This window comes from Cricetulus griseus, chromosome 9, assembly GCF_003668045.3.
Source record: "Cricetulus griseus strain 17A/GY chromosome 9, alternate assembly CriGri-PICRH-1.0, whole genome shotgun sequence".
In the NCBI taxonomy this organism is placed as follows: Eukaryota; Metazoa; Chordata; class Mammalia; order Rodentia; family Cricetidae; genus Cricetulus; species Cricetulus griseus.
The window spans coordinates 6,426,718-6,448,431 of record NC_048602.1 but is presented as its reverse complement, the minus strand read 5'-3'; the positions used below and the strand labels follow the sequence as shown (position 1 = coordinate 6,448,431).

Genomic DNA, 21,714 nt, shown 5'->3' with positions numbered 1-21,714 from the left:
TCCTGGAACTCGCTCTGGAGACCAGGCTGGCCTCAAACTCACAGAGATCCGTCTGCCTCTGCCTCCCGAGTACTGGGATTAAAGGCGTGCGCCACCAACGCCTGGCTAGCTCCTGTATTTTTTTTTTTTAAAGATTTTATTTATTATGTATACAACATTCTGCTTCCATGTCTATCTGCACACCAGAAGAGGGCACCAGATCTCATAACGGATGGTTGTGAGCCACCATGTGGTTGCTGGGAATTGAACTCAGGACCTCTGGAAGAGCAGTCAGTCAGTGCTCTTAACCTCTGAGCCATCTCTCCAGCCCCTAGACCCTGTACTCTTAACACCTGTGGAATACGGCTTTCTCTGGCATGCTTGGCACTTCAGGGTTGACCTCAGTACACCTTCCTGTGGAGTTCAGGTTTGGCCTCAGCACTTCTCAAAACAATGTTTTAGGCTGTCATTACCAACTAATTTGTCACTAGTCTACCACTTCGGTTGGGCCAAGAGTTGAGTCTGAGTTGTTCACCAGGAAGGAGTCTAAGATTTCTCAGCCCTTTCCCTGACCTGTCCTTGTGGTGCTGGAGATGAAACCCAGCTAAGCATTCTGCCACCAAACTAAACCCCTATTCAAGGATTAGCTTGTTTTTGTTTGTTTGTTTCAGGTAGGGTCACTCTGCAGCTCTGGATGTCCTGGAACTCACTATGTGACCAGGCTGGCCTCGAACTCACAGAGATCTGCCTCCCTCTGTTTTTACCACCCCCAGTGCCACAGACACAATTGTTATTTACTGTAAGTCTTTGTCTTTTAACACGAAAGTCAAGTCATTCAGGATTATTGTGACTACTAGTATGGAACTAAATCCAGCCACACATTTTAAGTTTGCTTCTGTTACTTTACTTTCCAATTATTTTTATGTTCCTTGTCCCTCCTCTAGACTTTAATGGCCTTTTGATATTTGACATGGTGGTGTGATCTACAAATGTAGTGGGCCACATTCATAGCCTTCTTGGGTTGTGATGCTCAGGGGCCAAAAGTTAGATAAACCTGGTCTAGAACCTTTTTATTTATTTTTTACTTTGAAGTGTGTATGTGTCTGTGGGTAGGTATATGCGTGAGAGTGCAGGGACTTAGTACCCACAGAGACCAGAGATGTTGGATACCTTTGAATCTGGAGTTATAGGCAGTTGTGAGCTTGGCACTGAACTTAGGTCCTCTGCCAGAGCAGTGTACAATATCACCCTTTGGGTCATCTCTCCAGCCCCCAGGAACCTTTCGCTCTATTTTAAGTCTCCCAGAGAAAAGCCCTCTTAGTTTGGGTACTGGGAATTGAACCCAGGGCCTTTACAGTGCTCTACCACTGATCTTATACCGCTAGCTCCACTTAAAATTTTAGTGTATGTTTAGGCTTGCATCTCCTATCTACTTTTAGGGTCAGTGAACACATAATATTTTTGTTCTTTCAAGGTGAAGGAATGGGAAACCATAAATTCCTGATCCATGCCTTCTCTAGGAGCAATGTGGATTGAAGGATTCCCCAGACCCCCTGTGTGTGTGTGTGTGTGTGTGTGTGTGTGTGAGAGAGAGAGAGAGAGAGAGAGAGAGAGAGACAGAGAGACAGAGAGACAGAGAGACAGAGACAGAGACAGAGAGAGAGGTAGTTCTGATTCTTAGGGCTGATGTATGTTATGTCTGGCTGCCTGGGCCAGGCAGTACTATAATACCCTGGAACCTTCTGCTGGGCCCTCTTTCTCACCTTCAGCCTCTGGACAATGTCCCTGATGTCCTCCACAGAGCCCTCTGCAGCCTGCAGGAAGATGTGGTCCCCTCGGCCATAGAAGATCTTTAGCGTGGAGGAGTCTGGGGTCCAGCCAATGACGTCCCCACAGTAGCAGTTGAATACCACCTCCTTGGTACGCAGGTCCAGGAGCACTACAAACTCATTGGAAATCCCCAAAATGCAATCGATCTCCACGCCCTGGGCGTAGTCCTGAGCTGCCACTCGCCAGGCAATGGCTCCAGCACTGTGCTGCTCTGCTCCTGCCCTGGCCTTTGTCTTCTCCTTCTTCTTGGAGGTCAGGGAGATGAGGGTGAACTTGCCGGACGAGTCAATGGGGGTGTTGGAGACACAGCTTTCAGCCAGGTCCTTAAGGTACTCCTGTCGGGTTCTAGTAGCCATCGTATGGAATTTGTCAGATTTGTGTGCAGCGTTCTCAGCATTAATTACCTTGGCTAGCAAAAAGTCTCTGAAGACATCAGACTTTCGGAATGTGGTTCCATTAGGGATGGGGGGACCAAAAGGAGGAGCATCTTTGGATCGGGTCACAGCCATGCTAAGGAGGGAGAAAACATTCAGAAATGGAAAAAAAAATTACAACTCTTTAAAAGCAATAGGATATATTGTAACCCCAGCACTTGGAAGGTGGAGGAAGGAGGATCAGGAGTTCAAGGTCAGCCTGGGCTACTTAAGATTCTGTCTCTAGTCAGGGTGACAGCAAGCCAGGCATGGCCAGCCTGGTCTACATAGTGAGTTCCAGGACAGCCAGTGCTACACAGTGAAATCCCCCCCCCTCTCTCTCTCTCTCTCTCTCTCTCTCTCTCTCTCTCTCTCCCTCCCTCCCTCCCTCCTGTCTGCTGTACTGGGGATGGAACCCTGTGTAGCTAAGCAAGGGCTCAACTACTGAGCCATACATACCCTAGCCCTGGAGTTTCTCTTTCATGAATGGAAGTATATATACAAGCAGCAAGTTGCTAGTTAATTAGACTGGAAAGTTGAAGAAAACGTCTTAGAGCATATATACACATATAACTTATATATATTCTCTAAACACACACACACATACACACAAGCACGCACACAAGGTGCTGAGGGTCAGACTCAGGGCTTACATATGTTGAACAAGGGATTTACCATTGAGCTGTAACCTCAGCCACCCTTGGTTTTCTGAGACAGTCTCAATATGAAGCCCAGGTTGACCCTGAACTTGAGACATCTCATCTCAACTTTCCAAGTGCCGGGGTCACAGCTACCACTCCTGGCTCCTGACTTGATTTAGTCTTGTTTTATATAAACTATGTGCTAGATTACAAAAAAACAAAACAAACAAACAAAGAAAACAAAACAAAAAATGAATAACTTTCTTTCCTCTTTACCATCATAGTCAGATACAAGCTTATCGACCTTTCTGTAGCCTGGTCACATGATTTGATTTGGCCAATGCCTTTTGAGTGAGGGCCTGAACTGTGCCTGAGTGTAGGAGGAGATGGAGGGACCTTTTCTTTTGGTTTTTCAAGACAGGGTTTCTCTGTGTAGATCTGTAGACCAGGCTGGCCTCAAACTCAGAGAGCCACCCACATCTGCGAGTGCTGGGATTAAAGGTGTGCACCACTGCCTAGCAACTATACTTTTCTACTCTTTTGCCGCAATGGGATGGCTAGGTCCTGATGGATAGCCTACTGGTCCCAGAGAAAATCTGGTACAGGCTTGGACTTTAGCTGACTTTAAGGCTGAAGTTTTTTTTTTTTTTTTTTAAGATTTATTTATTATGTATACAGTATTCTGCCTGCATGTCTGCCTGCTGGCCAGAGGAGGGCACCAGGTTTCATTACAGATGGCTACCATGTGGTTGCTGGGAATTGAACTCAGGATCTCTGGAAGAGCAGTCAGTGTTCTTAAACTCTGAGCCATCTCTCCAGCCCATAAGGCTGCAGTTCTATGCTGACTTGTTACACACCATCAATGGAGGATCTGCATGCAGAGCACATGTGTGGAGTTTAGTTCTTTATAGATTACTCTGAAAATCTGGAGCTAGTGTGGCACATACCTATAATCCCAAAACTCGGGAGGTAGAAGGCAGGAGGATCAGATATTCAAGATCCTCCTCAGCTATGTAGTATGTTCGAGGCCAGCCTGGGATTCGTGAGACCCTTTCTCAAAAGAATAAATAAAGTAAATAAATAGACTACAGGTTAAACAATACCCTATGCAACCCAAACACAGTACAATGCTTGCTGGCATTTGGCTGACCTCTATGGCACCCTCCCCTACCCTGACAGGGAGATGGTATAACAGTCACCCATCTGTTTGACCAGGGCTTCCGGAATGCTCCTCAGCTTTGCGGATATAGCACTTCCTGTCTTTCCACAGCTGCTGACAGAACATAGGAATGAACAGACGCTATGAAGACAGAGAAGTGCTGGCCAGGGCAGGACGGGGGTGCTGGGGTGGAAGGCGGCTCTCCTGAGGAAGTGACAGCTGAGATTTCAGGACAGGATGGGGACACACGAGACAGAAGGGACACAATGTGGGGCAGGGTACAAGCACAAGCAGACAAGCCAGGGGTCAGAGGGCAGGCGGCGAGGAGTGGGAGGCGTGCCACGCAGGGCCCGGGAGGTGCCTCACACTTCTGATCTGCCATGCTTTTTGAGAAGAAGGCCTCTGCACCGGGGGTCCCACAAGCTTAGGCTTCTAAGTGAGCCTGGCCAACAGGTGCCACCTGATGATGTGAGGCGAGGCCACCTTATACTATGTTACTCCATGTACTGCATTGCCTATTGAGACGATACAGTACATCAGGGGTAAGCACACCCTACGATGCCCGTGCAGTGACGAAACCAACCGAGGCCCTATCTCCCAGAGAGTATCCTCACTGCTCAGAAGTGTACAGCTGTATTCACTTTTCTCCCTCCTTCCCTGCTGGGCCATGATAGTGGCAAGGGCTGAGGGCTTTGGCTCTTGATGCTTTATTCACAGTCAGGTGGCCCTGTCCCAGCGCCACGCCTCTTACCAGCTTCTAGAAACTGTCTGTGTCAACCCTGGGGTGGGCAGGGCTGGCTCTTTGCTGTCCCTGGTCTGGATGCTTCATTTCCCACTCGTCCCCTGAGCCATCCCATCCACACTGTCATCAGCCTTCGGTTAAATCCTCGGTGGGGAATGGCAGCAGTGGGCTTCTGCTTCCTGCCAGGTTCCTGACAGAAAGATCACCGTGGCTGCCTCATGTGGCACTGAGCAGGAGCAGGAGTCCCAACGATTAGCCTGACACTCACTTCCCATGTCCATCCTTCGAGTGTAGGAGGGCCACACTCATACCACCCTGGGCTCCATGGATTCTCCTGCCCCAGGGAGAAGAAAATGATTTCCACCAATAAGCAAGGGTATGTGCGACTACAAAGGGTAGCATCAGTGGGCCAGCCAGGTCAATCAGGATCGCTGTCGCCACTCTAACAGAGCAGCTGACACACAGAAGGGCCCTGCAACTCCCCGTGGCACTCAATTCTTAGCAACACACTGGCTTTCCTCATGGCCCTGACTCACGGTTTTAAGACATGTGATGGAGCTGCTGAAGGTTCTGGACCAAGGAACAGCTGGTCCCTCACTTTTAGCTTGAAAAACAAGCAGAGGCTCAGGGAAGATGCCGGTGGCCGTGAAGAAATGGCAAAAGATGAGAACTCAGTGCACAACCAGATGTGTGGCCACCAGGCCCCTGGTCCTCTGGAGCTTAGTCGGCGCTTCCAGAACATGTGCAATTACTAATTCAGCAACTGTTTTGTCAGTGTGTGGGAGAGGACATTTGTGTTACCAGCCCTTTAAGGTCCTCTGATGTGTGAGCCAGGCACAGGTACCTGTAATCCCAGCACTTGAGAGGTGGAGGGAAGGACAATCAGGAGTACAAGCCGTCTCTGTATACACGGAGTTTGAGGTCGGCCTGTGTTACATGATGCCCGTGTGCGCATGCGAGCACGCAAATGAAATTCAACAGGGTCAGATCAGAGGGCAGGGCAGGGCAGGCTGGCCTCGAGATTCTTCCCACAACTGGGGTTAGAACACAGAGTAGGTCTCCCCCAAGGGTGGGTACCTTGGAGTTGGTAAGGGATAGTTGTGGTTGTTATCGCTAACATTTTCCTTCTTTAAAAATAAAGAAAAGAGGGAACAGTGAGGCAAGGAAGGCAAAATGCTAACATCTGTTCAATCTGCTGGCGGGCACATGGGTGTCTGTTCCATTATTTTCTGCACTTTTCAGAATGTTTAAAATATTGCATAATAAAAGTCTTTTAAAATTAAATTGTGAAAAAAAAAAAAAAAAAACAGGAAAGGGCTTGCATCAGGCAGAAGTCACCCTGGAGATCAAGCCTGAGCTTGCCTGGAAAAGCGGGAGGTGGGGGCAGGCTCCTGGGACCACAAGGCAGAAGAGGAAGACGGCAGGGAGCAGAGCGGCATACCCCTAGAATCCCAGCACTCAGGTAGCTGAAGCAGGAGAATCACATGTTTGAGGCCAGCTTGGGCTATGTAGTTGAGTGGCAGGCTAGCCTGAGCTATCTAGCAAAGCTTTGTCTCAAAAAAATGCCAAGGGCCATGGCTGGGGCTATAGCTCATGGGTAGCGCTTGCCTAGTCTGAGTGAGGCCCTATGTCCAATCCCCAGTACTGCCAGAAGACACACGTATGTACATGCATGCCCAAACGACCAACGCACTGTGCCTCTAAACCCCGAGGAAATTCTGAGTCATGGATGCTTTGACGTATTAAGTTGGACATGGCAGCTCATGTTTATGATCCCACTTCTTGGGAAGCTGGAGCAGGTGGATTTGAGGCCAACCTGAGCTACATAGCATGTTTGAGAACAGCATGGACTATATGAAACTGTCTCAAAAATAATACAAAACAAGCTTTGGAGGTCAAACAAACAAAACGAGGGCTTGGTGGTAAAGCGCTTTGCCTAGCGTGTACAAGGACCTGCCTCTGGTCTCCTATCCTGTGAGGAGCGATGGGAAAAGGGCTACCTCCACACTCCCGCCCACCTTGGAGACACAAGCAGGATGCTTCCTTTTCCTAGGCATGTCTTCTGTCACCAGGGCTACCTTTCAGGTGCTGAGAAGCAGCAGTTGTCAATTAAAGCCTGGACTCATTTCAGTGATCTCAGTCCACAGAGTCTAAGGCACCAGCCAGCATCCTGCAGCTTCTGTGGGACATTCCTTGGGCCAGGGAATGACTGGCGGTGCTGGTCCCTGGCAGCCACCAGTCAATGCATCCAGCACAGCAGTTCACATCAGCTACAGCAGCATGCTGAAATCAAACTAGTAAGCACTGCTAGCTCCACCAAGCCCAAGCCCACCAGTGCACACAGGCAGGGGTCCTCGCGCTCCCACATCCAATGCAGCCATCTCCTAGACAGCTACATACTTCATGTCAGCTGCAGTGAGTGCAGAAACACCGTGACTCAGTGCAGGCGTCAGCAAACAATCCCAAACGTCCATCCTGGGAGGGCGGCGGGAAACCGTCACCCAGCTGCACAATCGAATGGCTGGCAGTTATATGAAAGAAAGAGCATGTCATGTCCTGGTATTCAAAGACCTTGAAGAATGCTGAGTGGAAGCCTCTAGGCTATACAGCAGACAGAGGCTCTAGCCTGCCAGCACTAGTACCGGGACATGGAAGACTACTTACATGGAATCAAGATACAGAAGCAGCATGTGTGTTGCCTCGGTGAGGCTGGCTGGGCAGGGAGTTTGATGCAGCTCTAGCTACATGCTCTTCTCTGGATTTTATAGCATGTTCAAACAATGGGAAACAACACACCCGCTTCAGGCCCTAGTCTGCAGGGACAAGCTGATGGCCCAGGCCTGGGTTGCTAGGTTGGGTGAGTTTGAGGATCCAGCTCTACGATGCTCCTAGTCTCTAAGGGCTTTCCCTTTGTCTTTTGGGGATGGCCACTAACTTGGGGGAATCCCTGATTTCGGAGAGGGCACAGAGAAGGCTTGGGACCTGGGTTGGATGTCTGTGTGTGAACTACAACCCCTGATTCAACATGCCTGCCATTCTAACATTCAGGGGCTGAGGCAGGAGGATTACAAGTCTGAAGGAAGCCTGGGCTATACAGTGAGACTTTGTCCCCAAACCTTCCCAAACCTACTTCTCAATTCTACCTTACAAGCAGGGCCACTCATATAGGTAGTCCCGGGGAGCTACCACCCCATTTTCTCCCAGCTCTGCTCTTATGCTCCTCTGTTCTTATGCATAGGTGCTAGGCCAGGCATTTAGTTTCCAAAGAGGTACCTGACTCCAGCAGGCCAGAGGGCCTTCCACAGGGCTCCTGCAGAAGGCTTAGGGACGTGTGTGCTTGTCTCTTTCTCCCTGTCCCTCATTTTGAGATAGGGTCTCACAAAGTCCAGGCTGAGTAAGACCTTGGACTTCTCATTCTTTCCTCCACCTCCCGAGCACAGGGATTTTAGGATTGCACCACTCTGTTTGGTTCACGCAGAGCTGGGGGTCAAACTCATGATTGATCTTTGTGGCTGGTAGGCAACCTCTACAGACTGAGCTACACCCCCAGCCCAATCAAACCTTCCCCCATCTGTAGCAGGCAGGATGTTAAACTAAGCTGCCTTCCAGGACCATGGAACACCCAGCTGTGACTTCCCTCGATGTGCTCAAGAGCCAATACATACAAGTGTGTCTTCCTTTGAAGCAGACGGAAGCCGGGTTTCTATCATTTACAAGCAGAAACTTCCAAGAAATATAGGCCCTGATGGGACCAGGAGCCAGGAAGTGTGCTGAGGTGGCATCTGTGACGGGGCACATCTTCCCTGGCCCCTCAGGGCCTGGCTGTGCATGGGACAGGACTCTGGTGCCATACCTATAGCAGACATTCTCAGTGCACGGGTTATGGACTCGGACGATGATGAAGACGTGCTGGAAGTGCGAGCGGATGTTCTTAGGGGTGAAAGGCAATGCGCCTGGCTCCTGGAAGATGATCGTCACGATGTCATTCCCTATGTGCCTCTTCCTCAGCAGCTGGAAGCAGAGAGGAGGAGGTAAGGCTCACAGGCCAGCTCTAAGAATCCTACCCAGACTGCCTTGCTGGCTCCCCATGTCCACTCCCACCAGAGGGCGCATGTGAGCACAGGAACCAGCCTTGTCCCTAGATGCTCAGAGCCCTCTGGCTCCTTCTCACTCAGGGGCATGGATAAAGTCAAGGAGCCCTCACATGCAGGACCCTAGCCTCTTGACACCACCGGTTCTCCTGCCCACACCTACCCGGATGCTCTTCAAACATTCCAGAAAAGCCTTCCTCTTGCAAGCAGTGGGAGTGGCTGTCCCTGCTACCCCAGAGCCCCAGGTGGCTTCCTTCCTCCTCAACAACTCAGGATTTTTCAGGATTTCTCCAAGATCTGCCCTGCTCCCCAGCATGCCTCTCTTTGCCCTCTTGTGTTCCCTACCCGATATTTATGGCTACATTTTGCACGAAGGCCTTCCTCTACTTGCCCCTTGTCTATCTCTTCCTGTTCAGATTGTCAGTGACAAGAAAATGGAACATTGTTTTGGTTGCTGCCTGTGAGCAAAGAGCCTGACATGTAGGAGTGCTTGGCAAATCTTACTGCAGAGGGAATCAGATGGAGGCCTTTGACCTGCTCAGGCCACATAGACAATGGCAGATTATCCCCAGAATACACAGGCCAGGCCAATTGTAGGTGGCTCTCTCTCCTGGCCTCCTGAGTTGAGATTCAGATGGTCCAGGGAGCCATGCCCTCACTCCTGCTTCTGTCTCCATCGGAGAACAGAATGGGTTTCTTCACAGTGTCTTGTTTACTTGCCAGGCTCACACCCCAACCCTCTTTTTTGGAGGGTGGGGGAGACAGGTCTCACACAGTCCAGGCTAGGACGTAAACTCAGAATGCAGCCAAGGATGAGCTTCAACTCCTGATCCTCCTGCCTCACAAAGGGAGTTGGCTACCATGCCTGATTTTTGTTCTGTTTTTAACTATGCATTTTGAGACAGTTTTCCTAAACTGCCCAGGCTGGCTTTAAGCCACCAAACTGGCAGTCTTCTGCCTGAACCACTTTATCCAACCCGTTAGTACTTTTTTGTTTATTTTGAGACAGGGCCTTCCATGTAGTTCTGGATGTCCTGTAAGTCCTTAAGTAGATCAGGCCAGCCTGGAACTCATAGAGATCCACCTGTTTCTGCCTCTCTAGTGCTGGGATTAAAGGTGTGTGCCAAGATACACAACACCAAAGATTTAAAAAAATTTTTTTTTCATGCTTTTTGAGACAAGGTTTCTCTATATAACAGCCCTGGCTGTCCTGGTACTCATTCTGTAGACTAGGTTGACCTCAAACTCACAAAGATCTGCCTGCCTCTGCCTCTTGAGTGGAATAAAGGTGTGCACCACCATGCTTGGCTGGTTTTTAAATTTTTTTACTTTTGTGTGTATGGGTCTTTTGCCCACAGGTATGTCTGTGTACCATGTATGTGCTAGTGTCCTTAGAGGCCAGAAGAGGACATCAGGTCCCCTGGGACTGGAGTTAGAGACAGTTGTAAGATACCATATGGGTGCTGGGAATTGAACCTGGGTCCTCTGGAAGAGCAGCCAGTGCTCTTGAGCACCGAGCCATCTCCAGCTCTTGGGCCTGTTAGTTCTGTTAGTTCTTTATGTTGTCTGACCTGCATGAATGAAGCTGCTAAATACAAGACTTGCTTCCTGTGGTGGACCTCAGATAAGGTTCACCTTCCAGTGACATCTTAAATTCATGACCTCACTGAACCTTCCCAAAGCCCTGAGTGGTAATAACTCACGAGGATGCTTTTCCTAAGATGAAAGCTTGGCTCAGAAAATTTAAGAGTGACCTGTTCTCTGTCACACAGGAATGAAGGCCAACAGTGGGATCCCAACTTGCTTCTGGTTTTGACTCTGCAGGACAAGCTTTCTCCAGCCTCCAGTACTCAGGAACAGGCCCCTGCTTCCTACAGGTATTGGCTGGCTCATGCTCAGGGCCCATGCATGGAAGCAAACATCTTCCCCAATACCCATGAGGCATCATCAGGACCACATTGTTACTGTGTGGAGGAAGGACCGGCAGCTCAGAGAGGTGCGCCATCACTTTCCTGTGGCCACAGAGCCAGCAAGGGGGGAAAAACTTAAATTCATGTTTAATCCTGATGCCACTGCTTTTGGAAGTGGCTTGCATTTGACTAGTTTTCACCTACAGAATCTACAGTGTGACCTGTACTGACAAGGCACAAACAACCCACAACAGCCTATTTTCTAAATTCTTAGCACTCTGGGTCCCTGCCCACTAAAAACTAGGAAGAGCTATGGCATGGGCTCAGCTGGCTTGCCATGCCCCAAAAAGGGATCTGGACACAACTGCAGCCTCCTTGTCATTTTCCAGCATCCACCCTTTATCTTCCTGGAACCCCCATCATTCCCCTGGGCGATCACCTCTCTGTCCCCTAGCCCCTGAACCATTCTCCCTGTCCGGAGTGGCCATGTAATTTAGACTCGGCTCACAGGCCCACTCCACTCCACCCCAGTCCCAGTCTCTTTTCTCTGGTGTGAATGAAAGGTAGGGGTGAGAACATGGACAGTGGGAGCATCTCTGGCATTGCTAGAAAGACCTACAGAGAACGGGGGTGGGGAGGGTAGGGGGGGCGTGTGAGGATTCTTGAGATTGTTCAGACCTCTAGATCCAGCCATATCTAAAATCAGCCCTCTCCTAGAACCCTGGGTTATGTAACCCCATCTTATGCTTTGCTTATGCCGGTTTGGTTTGAGTTTGTGGTCAAATTCTGTTGACTCATTTACTCTTCTCGTTCATAAAAGTGGCGATGACTCAAGAGACCCTGAAGGAAGACGGCACAGCTGGAGGTGAGCAGGGTGGCCAAGGAAGATGTGGTACCCAGAAGGCTTCAAACCACATCAGACATTGTCTACAACTCTCGGGGAAACAGCCGTGGTTCTGAGCGTCTCCAGGACCGCCTCAGATTCACAGACCGTGCCAGAAGAGCCATCACGGGGCAGATGGGGATGGATGGCCACCAGTCATAGGACGGTGGATGCTTTGAGACTGACCTGCTGCCTGTTGTTGGGGGTGTAAGGAAGCAGGGTCGAGACGTGGAACATGACCTCGTAGTCCTGGTACGTCGTGTACAGAGAGTGGGTCCCCGTGGAGTCCGCTGGGATAGAAACACCAGTTAGTACCACAGTCTCTAAGGCCCTGGGCTTCTGTTGTACCCCACAGGCCATCTGCTAGCTTTTGACTTACATCCACTCTTTCAAAAGGAAAGAAATAAAAAGAAATCTCCCATTATATATAATTATTGTTATTTTATTTATTTATTTATTTATTTATTTATTTATTTATTTATTTATGGTTTTTCCAGACAGGGTTTCTCTGTGGCTTTGGAGGCTGTCCTGGAACTAGCTCTTGTAGACCAGGCTGATCTTGAACTCACAGAGGTCCGCCTGCCTCTGCCTTCTAAGTGCTGGGATTAAAGGCATGTGCCACCACTGCCCGGCCCTAATTATTGTTATTTTAAAAAGACAAAAGCCAAGCTATGTAGTCCAGAATGGCCTCAAATTTGGTCTTCCTGACTTAGTCTTCCAAGTGCTGGATTACAGCATGTGCCTCCACACCTGGTTGTGTGGGTGCCTTTAGAGTTTACTATATGCAGACAAACCCTTAATATATTGCCATGTTCTCAAAATACTTGGCATGAAAAGGCATCCTTCAGTACATGTTCTCCTGAGACTTCCTGCATGTGACAGGTGGCTCTCACCTGTGCCCCTGCTCTGCAAGCATCATATAGTCCTGTGAAGCTCCCGAGTGTCCTCCAGGTGCCCACAGCACATGTGCAGAGCACATGTCAAGGAGTGTCAGACAAACCTCCCTAGAACACACGCTGTTTTCCCAAGCTGGGGCACTATTAATCCTAACAGAGCTGCTCAAGCCCTTTCACTGGTCCGCACCTTCACCCTGACACTACTAGACCTTTGAGCTTCTGCTGGTCAGGCAGACAAGAAGAGGTGGCTCCTTGATACCTCAGTGGTCCCTCCTGAAGTTTCTGAGAGTAGAATCTAGGTGGCACTGAGAGTAGAATCTAGGGAAATGCTCCATCTTGAAGCAGCATCTGATCCTCCCTCTGCCCTACTTACTTATTGTCTGTCTGTCTGTCTGTCTGCCTGCCTCATCTATCTATCTATCTATCTATCTATCTATCTATCTATCTATCTATCCATCCATCCATCCATCCATCCATCCATCCATCCATCCATCCATCCATCGAAACAAGGTCTTGTTATATGCTGGCCTGGAATTTACTATGTAGACCAGGATGACCCCAAACTCATAGATATCAACCTGTTTCCCCCTTCTAAGAGCTGGGTGGGATTAAAGGCCTGCCCCTTGTCACTTCACTTTTTTTTTTTTTTAAATCGAGACAGGGTTTCTCTGTGTAATAGCCCTGGCTGTCCAGGAACTTACTCTGTAGACCAGGCTGGCCTTGAACTCACAGAGATCCACCTGCCTCTTCCTACTGAGTGCTGGGGTTAAAGGCGTGAGCCACTATTGCCCAGCTGTTTGTTTTTGAGACAGGGTTTCACTGTGTAGAAGCCCCGGCTGTCCTGGAACTGGCTCTGTAGACTATGCTGGCCTGGAACTCAGAGATTTGCCTGCCTCTGCCTCTCGAGTACCCTCTACTTACTCTTGACATCCAGCTGGGCGGCATACTTGGTGAAGCCCTTCAGACAGACTTTCTCACCCAGGAGGTCCAGGAACTCCTCGAAGGCAGGGCCAGCCTCCTCGTTGTTGTACATCTCCTCCTCTGAGCTCTGGCCCGCCTTGCAGTACAGGATGCCGACCTTGTGCTTGCGGCACAGCTGTGGAGGCAGAAGAGCAGAGTGGGTCCAAGGAGGTTGGAGGGGAAGGGACAAGTGGAGTCCTGAGGTGCTGAGCCCAGGTACTGCTGGGACCACTTGGGAACTTGAGCCACAGCCAGGGAAGGAACCAGTGTGGGGCATGTCCCAGAGAGGCACAGGAAGGTACCCACTCTGTCATCTGTCTCTACATGGCTGTGTGAGTGAATGGATGATGCTTGTGAGCCAGAGTTTGGAGCTGGGACTGACTTCCTATAGGAGATGACTGGGCATGGGCTGAGACTGTGCCAAAGCTAACCCTCAGCTACGTGGGGTCTACATGTCTGGAAGTCCAAAGGCGATGCCAGGGGCTATGGCAGGGCCAGATGGCAGTGAGTGGGTTTGTGTTGGTGCGCTGGCACACACTCCCTCTCCCTCTCCATGTAAACCTTGTGGTGTCAATCTCATTCCCAGGCTGTTTCTATGACACTGCTCTTGGTACCCTTACAGTGTGCTGATAGCTCCCTCCTGTTGCTCAATCTAGCTGAAGTGAGTTTGGTACTTGCTAAAAATAAAAGCAGAGAGGGAGACGGAAAGGGTTGCAGGATTAGGGCTGAAGGCTGGGGCTCCTCAGCCCCTGGCTTACCCCTTGCTCATCGAGCTTCAGCAGCTGCTCTGTGACTTTGGGAGTGTTGAGAGCCAGTCGCAAGCAATGGATGTTCAGCTCCGGGATGACATATTCCAGTGCGTCCTTCAGGGGCAGGCCCCGCCCTGTCCCGTGCTTGGTGGCTGTAGGTGTGGCATCCTCTAGAATGGAGCCCCGAAGTGTGATGAGCTGTTTAGCAGAGAGAAGGATGGTCAGGGGTGTCTCAGGGCTTTGAGGGGGCTCTAGCATATGAAGGAGCCTGCCTTCACAAACAGGTGTAACTCAGCGTGGGGGTATATTTCTGTAATCATAGACACTATGAAGGTCAAGGTTGGATGATTTCGAAGCTAAGGTCAACGTGAAATATGCAGTAACTCTGTCTCAAAAACAAACAAACAGGGGCTGGAGAGATGGCTCAGAGGTTAAGAGCACTGACTGCTCTTCCAGAGGTCCTGAGTTCAATTCCCAGCAACCACATGGTGGCTCACAGCCATCGGTTACGAGATCTGGTGCCCTCTTACGGTGTGCAGATAGACATGGAAGCAGAATGTTGTATACATAATAAATAAATAAAATCTTAAAAAAACAAAAAACAAAATTAATATCCTCCGTGGGACAAAAACAGGTCCTAGGTGAAGGGGAGGCTGAGAGGCCATGCATCCCCCTTTCTTTAGCACACACGCTGGCTGCTGCCTCCTCTGTGCCAATCTCTCCCAGGTGCAGAGGCGAAGAGAGCTGACAGTTGGGTGGGGAGAGGGAGCAAGTCTGGAAGCTGGACCCCAACTGAACAAGAGGGGCCCCACAAAGAAGGGGCTCTCGGTTGTTCCTGCAACCGCTCATGCTGTAGATATGTATGTCTCACACCAAAGACCTGCTGGTCTAGAGTGCACCTGGGTCTTGAATTGTGGCTCTTGCTGTTCAACCAGTTTCATGAAAGACATCATTACCAGGTACTCCCATTTGGTCTGTCCGTATACATGCATCTCTCTCTCTCTCTCTCTCTCTCTCTCTCTCTCTCTCTCTCTCTCTCTCTCTCTCTCTCTCTCTCTCTCTGTGTGTGTGAATGTATACACCCTTTAAACCCTCTCAGTTGGTTGTGCTGTTAGTCAAAGGCCACCTCAGACCTCTTCCTCAGATGCTAGCCCTTCCCAAGCTTTTCCTACAATGACCATGTGACCAATTTCAGACAATGAAATGTGAGAACCCTGTCTGGTCAGGACTTTTTACTGGCCCGTGTCTTCTTGCTGGGGACATCCGTGTAAAGGTGGACATCTGAACTGATCCTGATGCTCCTGCCTCCCAGTTTCTTTTTCTTTTTTCCTTTTGGTTTTTTTAAGACAAAGTTTCTCCGTGTAGCCCTGGCTGTCCTGGAAGTCACTCTGTAGACGAGGCTGGCCCCTAACTTAGAGATCCACCTCCCTTAGTCTCCCGAGAGCTGTAATTTTGGAGACAAGGTCTTGCTATGTAATCTAAGCTGATCTTGAACTTTCAGAGATCTTCCTGTCTCAGTCTTCTGAGTACTGTAAGTCTAGGCAGGCACCAAGACGTTTCAAGATACTTTTGCCACCCAGTACAGACTCATGTATGTGACTGTTACAATACACACAAAAGGCTAATACCTAGTTGCGTACCATCCGGACTGAGACTTGGATATTCTGACTTCCAGGACCAGTTTATTCTAGCCTACTTTCATTATTTCACTATCTTTCATTATTGTTATTATTATTATTTTGTCAGGAGTGTGTTCAGGGGGCGAGGGCTGGAATAATGGCCTGCTAGGCAAGTGCTATAATTCAGAGCCTTGTGTCCAGTTGACAGTAACTATTCTTTTGTTATCTGGTTTCCTTCACCCTTTGAGTCAGGATCTCATGTAGCCCAGGCTGGCCTCAAATCCCAGATTCTGCTTTTCCCTCTTGGGTGTTTCTCTCTCTTCCTCTCCCTCTTTTTCGAAGCAGGGTTTCTCTGTGGCTTTGGAGCCTATCCTGGAACTAGCTCTTGTAGACTAAGCTGGTCTCGAACTCACAGAGATCCGCCTGCCTCTGCCTCTCGAGTGCTGGGATTAAAGGTGTGCTCCACCACTGCACGGCTTCTCTCTCTCTCTCTCTCTCTCTCTCTCTCTCTCTCTCTCTCTCTCTCTTTGAGACAAGGTCTCATTCTATAGTCTAGGTTGGCCTTGAACTTGAGATCCTTGTGTCAGCCTCCCAAAGCACAGCTGTGCCACTGTGCCCAGCTTGGTTTCTTTCTCTGAGGACTGTGCATATGGGATTCCACCATGTTGCACTGAAGGATAAAGTCTGGGTTGTCATGGATTTAGTTCATCCCAGTGATGCTGAGCACAGCTGTTTCGAGCATTTGACGTCTGAGCAGCACTGTTTGGAACATCCAAGAAGCACCTCTTGGTGCCCAGGAACATGTTTCCTTTTGGGTTTATACCTAGGAGACAAATTGCTAAATCACCCAGACATGCTAATCTTCAGTTTTAATGAAACTGCCAAGTAGTTTTCCAAGTGCTTGTTCCAATTTACACCCTGCTAGTCCTGAGAGTGCCTGTAGCCATGTCCTCTTGACACAAGCTTGACTCTAGCCACCAGATTAGGCCAGGCCCTAGGCCAGGCTGAGTATGTGGAAGCCCCAGCAAGAATGTACAGAAAGACACCTGAAATACCACAAGAAAAACAAAAAACCCTCCCCCAGGGCCTGTTCCAAGCACCCAAACACACTGTTCCAAGCTGCAGTTTAAACACAAGAGATGATTGGAGTTAGCTGCAAAAACATGCTCTAAGTCAACAGATACACGAAGCAGCAAAAGCATGCCCTGATTTGCTGCCAGGCACGCAGCCCACCCTTGCCAAACAGGACCCAGGCAAGAGGCGTGTGGAAGGAATGGAGTGATCTCATGGTTGGGAGTTCCCAGTTTGGATGAGGTCATTAACAAACAAACACTTCTCTTATCATGAGCAAAGCAAGCATGAGGCATGGGGAGCAGCCATGTCTTCAGGGGTTTTGCTTTCCAGTCTGGGAAGCCTTGGGGTTGTGGGTTTCTTTAATGCACTCACAGGAGCAGCATCTTTGTATCCTACTGACACTGTTCTAAAGCACTCTCTGCTGGAGTCAAGAGCCAGTGTGGACCAAAAACCTGCTCTGGAGACAGGTGGCTTGTGGCTGCACTTGGCCCCGGGCACTGCCCACCGCTGTGCACTTGAAAATCTCTCGGTTCTTCCATCTGGCCAGGGGACGAGAAGCAGGGGCATTGGCGGGTCACGAGAAGCTGCCTCTCCTGATCCTCTGTCATCTCCCACTGGCACAGCAGCCCCTCCCCAAAGTCCCATTGCCAGCCCGTTTTCTCCATGGCAGCCGGAGTCAGATCTGCTGTGAGCGCTCTGACATCTGGTATCCCTTTACTGAGGGTGACAAACCAACTGAGCTGTAAAAAGGACACAGTGCCACATAAGCAAAGAGGGACCCTAATGTCAGGGTCAGGCCCATGACCAACCCATATGCACGTTGGCTGCTCTTGGTGCTGGGTGGCGGGAACCCTTCAGGGTACTTGAAGTTCTGTCAGCCTGAGTCTGACTCTCAGCTTCACCTTCTCCCAAGCTCTGGAACCCTGAGCAAACTGCTAAATTTCTCACCCATCTCTCGTTTCTTCCCTCCCTTCCTTTTTAGCTTTTGAAACCATTTCATGGAGCCCAGGCTGGTCTCAAACTGGCTTTGTAGCTGAGGTTGCCTTGGGCTCACTCGCCTCACAAACACTAGGATTACAAGTGTGCCCCACTATATTTGACTTGGTAGGTTTCTTCTGATAACCGAGTTTTGCTATATGGTCCTGGCTGGCCTGGAACTTTCAGTATTTCTTCATTGGCAAAATGGGGATAAGAATGCCTGCCTCCTCCTCCATTGGGCAGGGGTGGCTGTACACACCTGCAACTCAAATATTCTGAATTAACTGAATAGGATTGAGAGTTTAGGCCAACCTGGGCTAGACGAAGACTCCAGTAAGGAAGTTCACACACAGAGCTTACTGCTGTACCCGAAGATGGCGAGAGCTGGGTATACATTTGCCAGTCACTGCGGCAGGTGGATAAGGGTCACATGTACAAAGCCACAGATAAGCCAAAATCTTAAAATGCTTTAAGGAGGAGGCTGTGGCCCCCTTCCCACTCCTCCTCAACAGGATGGATCAGAGATATGAGGGGGCACATTCACAAACCAGATGCACCGGCTGAACACAGATATTACGCTTGTTTTCTTCACTTTGGAAGATCTTCCCCTCTCAACTTGGCATACTTATGTACTATTGAAAGTCCTGACAATCAGCATTAGGACAGATATGTATGTACGTATGTATGCGTGTTCTGCTACATAAAGTAAAAACTCAAACTCCTAAGCTTACCAAAGCTAGAGCCCAACTGGACACAGTAGCAAATGCCTGCAATCCTAGCCCTAGCACTCAGGAGGCTAAGGCGGGAGGACTGTGAGTTCCATGCCAGCACTGGATACAGAGTGAAGGCCTGATGTGAAAACAAAACAAAATTCAAAGGGCTGTCAAAAACTCCCCCTTGTCAGGCTGAAGGAGCACTGGGCCAGATGGTCCGAGGCTGGCCAGGGAACCCTGTGGGTCATCTGAGAAGTCACTGGCATGGGGCAGCCAGGGGTCAGGTGTGTGGTGCCTAAGCCCAACCCTGAGTTTGCTCCTGCCTCGGTGGGAAGCTGGCTCTGCCCAAGCTCACATACCATCTGCTGAGAGACGTGGGCCCACTGGAGCCTGTCTGCTTGGCGGCTAGGGGTGGCCATCTGGGACAGGCCAGCCTGCTGGCTTGGAAAGCAGCCTGGGCCAGAGGCGAGTGTGTGGACAGGAGGAAGGAGCCCTATCTATCTATCTAGTTCCCCAGCCTGGTCTCTGCCCTTCTGGAAGAGTGACAGGTATGATAGGTTGTCAGTCATGGCAGGATCTGGTACTCAGAGCTCCTCCTGCCCTGAAGCCTGTGCAGTCACTTCCCAGCCTCCGTGCAAGAGCCTGTCCCCACCTCTCTAGGAGTCAAGTCACAGCTCCAAGCCTGCTCTACTGAGAAAGAAACCAAGACACAAGGAACAGTAGTCACCTGTCCAAGTCACGGGGCCGATGAAGAACAGCCCAGAAGGCACTGGGGGGGGGGGGTAGACAGGAGCAGGGCATCTTGGACCTGCCAATGGGTGACCTTGGAAAAGTAATTCTCTGCCTGGCTCCAATGTCCTCGTTGGGAACATTGTGGAATGAGGTGACAATGACCCCTCTGTGGCAAGAGTTGGGACGATGTACCTGAAACACTGCGGAGAAAGGTTTCTGGGCTGCTGGCTCGATATTTGGGTCGTCTCTCTACCCTGCCTCCATGATGGAAAGGGCCCTATCGAGGAGTGAGGCAAGCCTGGCAGTCCACTGTTCCTTCTCCAACTCCAGATGATGGGAGGGCCCCAGGCGCTCACAGGGCAGCTCTGCAGGGGCCTGGACCTGGAGCTGGGTCTGCATGTGGTCAGTAGGTGAGGGCAGACAAAGGCTTGCACGGCGTGTGTGAGACAGGGTAGAATTCATGCTGAAGCTCAGGCTGGCCTTGAACTGATGACATTCCCAGTGCTGCATTTAGAGCTGTGAGGACCACCCCAGCTCTAACTCCCTACGGTCCTGGGTATTTTAGAGTGTCTGAAGCTCTAAGTCCCACCAGAGTCAAATGCTTCTCTGTTGTCTCTTCCACCTTATCAGTACGTACCCTGGCACGGGCTATGAGGGCGTCTTGTGTAGCATTGACATCCCCCCCCCCCCCCCCCCCCCCCGAGAGAGCAGTCTTTTCAAGCTACTTTACTGCCTTAGTCACTACTATACCCCCGAAGCCCAGTTTGGGGCTGTGAAGTGATGGCATTCAGTAAGTCTTGGTGGGATGAGTGCATCTTAGATCTGTGGCCGTGAGGTCAGGGTGGCACAGAGCCATTTCCAATAACCAAACAGGAACCAAGGCAGAAAAGCCATATGCTGGCCTGCTGAAAAAGCACTGGAGTGCCCTATATAGCGAGTTCCAGGATAGGCAGAACTACATTGTGAAACTTTAGCTCCAGGAAAAATAACTTGGGCTCAGTTCCTAGAATCTACATGGTGGCTCACAACCGTTTATAACTCCAGTCCCCAGCGCTTCAATGCCTTCTTCTGACCTCCATGGGCACCACATGCAAGTATAAGTCAGCTGAGTTCTTGTATCATGAGCAGGTCCAGTGTTAGGGATGGGGGGGGGTGTCCAAAACTGTGTCAGGTGACTCCCTGAGGCAGCTGAGTGGGGTGGCCAGAGGATGATGGACCGAGAGACAGGCCCTGCCTCTCACTGGAGGGTCCTAACTGCTCTGCATCTGCTTTGCCATAAATGAGGACAGGAATGCTGCCATCAGACTACGAGACTGGTGTGAGGTAGCCTAGGCAGAGGCAGAACTCGGCCTGGCACTGCAGTGCTAAGCCTGTTTGCAGTCATTGCTGCTGCAAGAATATGCATCTCTCGTGAGGGCACACACACACACACACACACACACACACACACACACACACACACACACACACACACACACACACACACACACGGCTTGTCATTTCACCAGCGGCTGACCACGTGTCCTAAAGTGCTCTGAAGCTGAGGGAACTGTCACCTCACATTACGCCTTGGTGCTCAACTGGCCAGAAAGGTGAGCAGAAGGAAAGACCGGCTATGACACGGGTCGAGGACCGCCTGCCGTCTGGGCATGTGATTCTGGGGGCCCACTCTCTTCAGCTGCCAGAAAGCCTTGTGTCATCTAGTTGAAAGCCTCTGCTGGGTGGGGCTCTTGTCCTCAGTGCCTCATCTGCCTGCCAGGATGAGCTCAAAAACTCGGCTGGCCCCAAACGCAAAGTAAACTCCCTGGCAGTGGTAGCCTGCTGGGTTTTTACGCCAGGGTGTAGGCCCGGCACACAGGGCTCCCCGGTGCGTAGGCCTGTGTTAGCTGGCGGCTGCCTCTCTGGAAATACTGTCTTCGCTTGGCTCTTTCGGAAGGTGCCGTCACTTCATCATTGTTGTTGACTGGTTTTGTCCTGCTGGGGATTGAACTCAGAGGCAGGGAGGGAGGCACCTTTCTGTCAGATGCCCTAGTGCATGACCGCTATCTCCACTATTCAGAGTGGAGGCAGGAGATCAGGAGCTCAAGGCCAGCTTTGGATACACGGCGAGTTGGAGGCCAGTTTAGACCACATGAGATAAGTTTTCAAAACAAGAGGAAAAAACAGCCCACCATTCCCGCTGAGTATTTCCTTCTGCTCTTCCCTCTTCTCCTGGGGCGGCTCCCAGGGAACTGTCAATCTAAGCACCAGGGCGGTGGCTATAGCCCTGAGGCGCAGCGTGTCCTAGATGTGGCTACCTATCTCTCTCGCCCTCTTTCACCTGTCAGTGCCTGGCCAAGGCGTGG

The 21,714-nt window shown here is 50.4% G+C and overlaps 1 protein-coding gene across 4 annotated transcripts in view; it reads right to left on the bottom strand.

Annotated features, from left to right (window-relative positions):
• The window catches only part of Sipa1l3 (signal induced proliferation associated 1 like 3), a 205,842-nt gene that overhangs the window by 62,764 nt on the left and 121,364 nt on the right, over window positions 1–21,714 (bottom strand). For all 4 annotated transcript variants that reach the window (XM_027430581.2, XM_027430584.2, XM_035449198.1 and 1 more), the window contains 5 exons: window positions 14,263–14,451; window positions 13,466–13,640; window positions 11,835–11,938; window positions 8,618–8,775; window positions 1,743–2,319 (listed from right to left, as the gene is read on the bottom strand). In XM_027430581.2, the coding sequence (XP_027286382.1) occupies window positions 1,743–2,319; window positions 8,618–8,775; window positions 11,835–11,938; window positions 13,466–13,640; window positions 14,263–14,451 (1,203 nt within the window). The remainder of the gene's footprint in view (window positions 1–1,742; window positions 2,320–8,617; window positions 8,776–11,834; window positions 11,939–13,465; window positions 13,641–14,262; window positions 14,452–21,714) is intronic.